At 38.1% G+C, this 1,936-nt stretch overlaps 1 protein-coding gene across 1 annotated transcript in view; it reads left to right on the forward strand.

Moving 5' to 3' along the window:
* The window catches only part of nmur1a (neuromedin U receptor 1a), a 3,128-nt gene extending 2,306 nt beyond the window's left edge, over nucleotides 1-822 (forward strand). The window contains exon 2 of the mRNA XM_005730380.1: nucleotides 362-822. Coding sequence (XP_005730437.1) covers nucleotides 362-741 — 380 coding nt within the window. The 3' untranslated portion in view covers nucleotides 742-822. The remainder of the gene's footprint in view (nucleotides 1-361) is intronic.
* Nucleotides 823-1,936: the final 1,114 nt, after the last annotated feature.

The following is a 1,936-nucleotide window of genomic DNA, read 5'->3' on the forward strand; positions in this document are numbered from 1 at the left end:
TTTTTTTTCATTTCATTTTTTATTAGTTGTAATTTTCAGCCACAATAATCCAGTCGACAAGTCTGCCAGACAGAATAATGTCTCAACTAATTAGAATGCACAATTAAAGTTCAAACAACAATTAGAGATGAGGAAAATGTGGTCTGGCATTTTGAAAAATTCTTGTTGTCTTGTTGTCTTTTGTATGAGATGTTCTTTGAAGTGATGACTGTTATTTGGCTGGGAAAGGGCTAAAAATGAACACAGGTACCTAAATCAAGGTTTAAATACTCATATATTGCATCGGTTAAGCATGAGGAAAACACTAATGTTGAAACATCCCCTCTCATTGTGTTCTTGTCTCTCTCGTGCTGTTTTTCAGTTGTCTTGGTTGTGGTTTTTGGAATCTGCTGGGCTCCATTTCACACTGACCGGCTAATGTGGAGTTTCATCAGTGACTGGACTGACACCCACTTGGAAATCTTCCAGTATGTGCACATCACCTCCGGAGTGTTTTTCTATCTCAGCTCAGCAGTCAACCCGATCTTGTACAACCTCATGTCAACACGCTTTAGAGAAATGTTCAAGGAGGTCATGTGCCATCGGCCACATCCCATCACTCCCAGAAAACATTCGCTCAGTGTCACCCGGGTGACGCTCCGCAGTACCCTGAGTGACGCGGCGCTCAGCAACGGAGCTGCTGTTGTTGAGGCAGAAGACGAAGAAGTGAGAATGAAATATGAGACCAGTTTTTCTTGTTAAAAACAAACAAACACATTTTATGACATGTTATGGGGGACACATTAAGAGAGACTTGCTTGTTCTGAGCCAGTGCATCCATCAGCTGTCATCAACATCCAGTCTGCACAGATGCATCAGCAAAATATCTAAAATAGTCTTAAGTGGAAGAGTTGCAGAAAAAAAGTGCACTCCTCTGCTGAAGCTGTCAGACCGCTGTCTGTTTTGAAAACTTAACCCATAACTCAGCAAATCACACACCCCACATGAACACTAAACTTTTTTAAGAGGGGAGGCTTATGCTGATCAAGCTATAAAATATGTTCCATGAATGTACACACCCATCGGTTTATAAAGTTCTCAATACAGGTCACTACTACAGTATACATTGCAAAAAAAGAACTGCAGTACATGTGGTTACATTACTTTGTTGTTACTCCAAAAAGCACATTGTTACATAATTACCAGTTAACAATATAAACCTCCCAATCTAATTCTGATTATCCTAGGAACCACAAGTAAGCCTGCAGTCTGTCAGTGAAGTGCTCGATTTGGATGATATGATCCTGTGAGGTCTTTAAGATCAGCCTGACTATTTAAGATCTTGCATGTCAGGGGGAGGATTGTAAATTAGATTCTGGATTTAACAGGGAGCAAATAAAAAGTATATATATGTGTTCATTCTAGTCCCTGTCTAGTACTCTCGCAGCAGCATTTTAGAATGAAGGATAGCTGGTTATAGCATACTTTTAAATGATGACATCGGTGTATTCTGAGAACCTGCATTCTCAACTTGCACTACAAAAGAGAAGCGTGGAACTCAACTAGTCCTGAAATCTACAGGTTTCTTTATATAATAACGGCAGGAGACCACTGAAAAAACAGTTTATTTAAGCAGGGCCTTAAACATAACTCCAAAATTTCTACCAATAGACATGACCAAGATGGCTGCCAAGTGGTCAGACTTGTTTCTATGTGAACCAATAAATGTGAAAGTCAGAAAGAAGCCATATTTGTGTGTACAGTAGAAAATGCTTTAAATGATGATATCATTGAGGAGTAATCTAGACATACAGGTTGCAGACAAAATAATAAAATGACCAGTTGTGTTGAACTTATTTGTTATTTGTTAAAATACTATGAATATAATTTTGAATGTAAAATATTAATGTATTTTGATGTAAGAGGTAAACTACACAATATGTATATCAAATTATTG

Source organism: Pundamilia nyererei, unplaced genomic scaffold (assembly GCF_000239375.1).
Source record: "Pundamilia nyererei isolate P.nyererei 1_Seehausen unplaced genomic scaffold, PunNye1.0 scaffold00036, whole genome shotgun sequence".
Lineage (NCBI taxonomy): Eukaryota > Metazoa > Chordata > Actinopteri > Cichliformes > Cichlidae > Pundamilia > Pundamilia nyererei.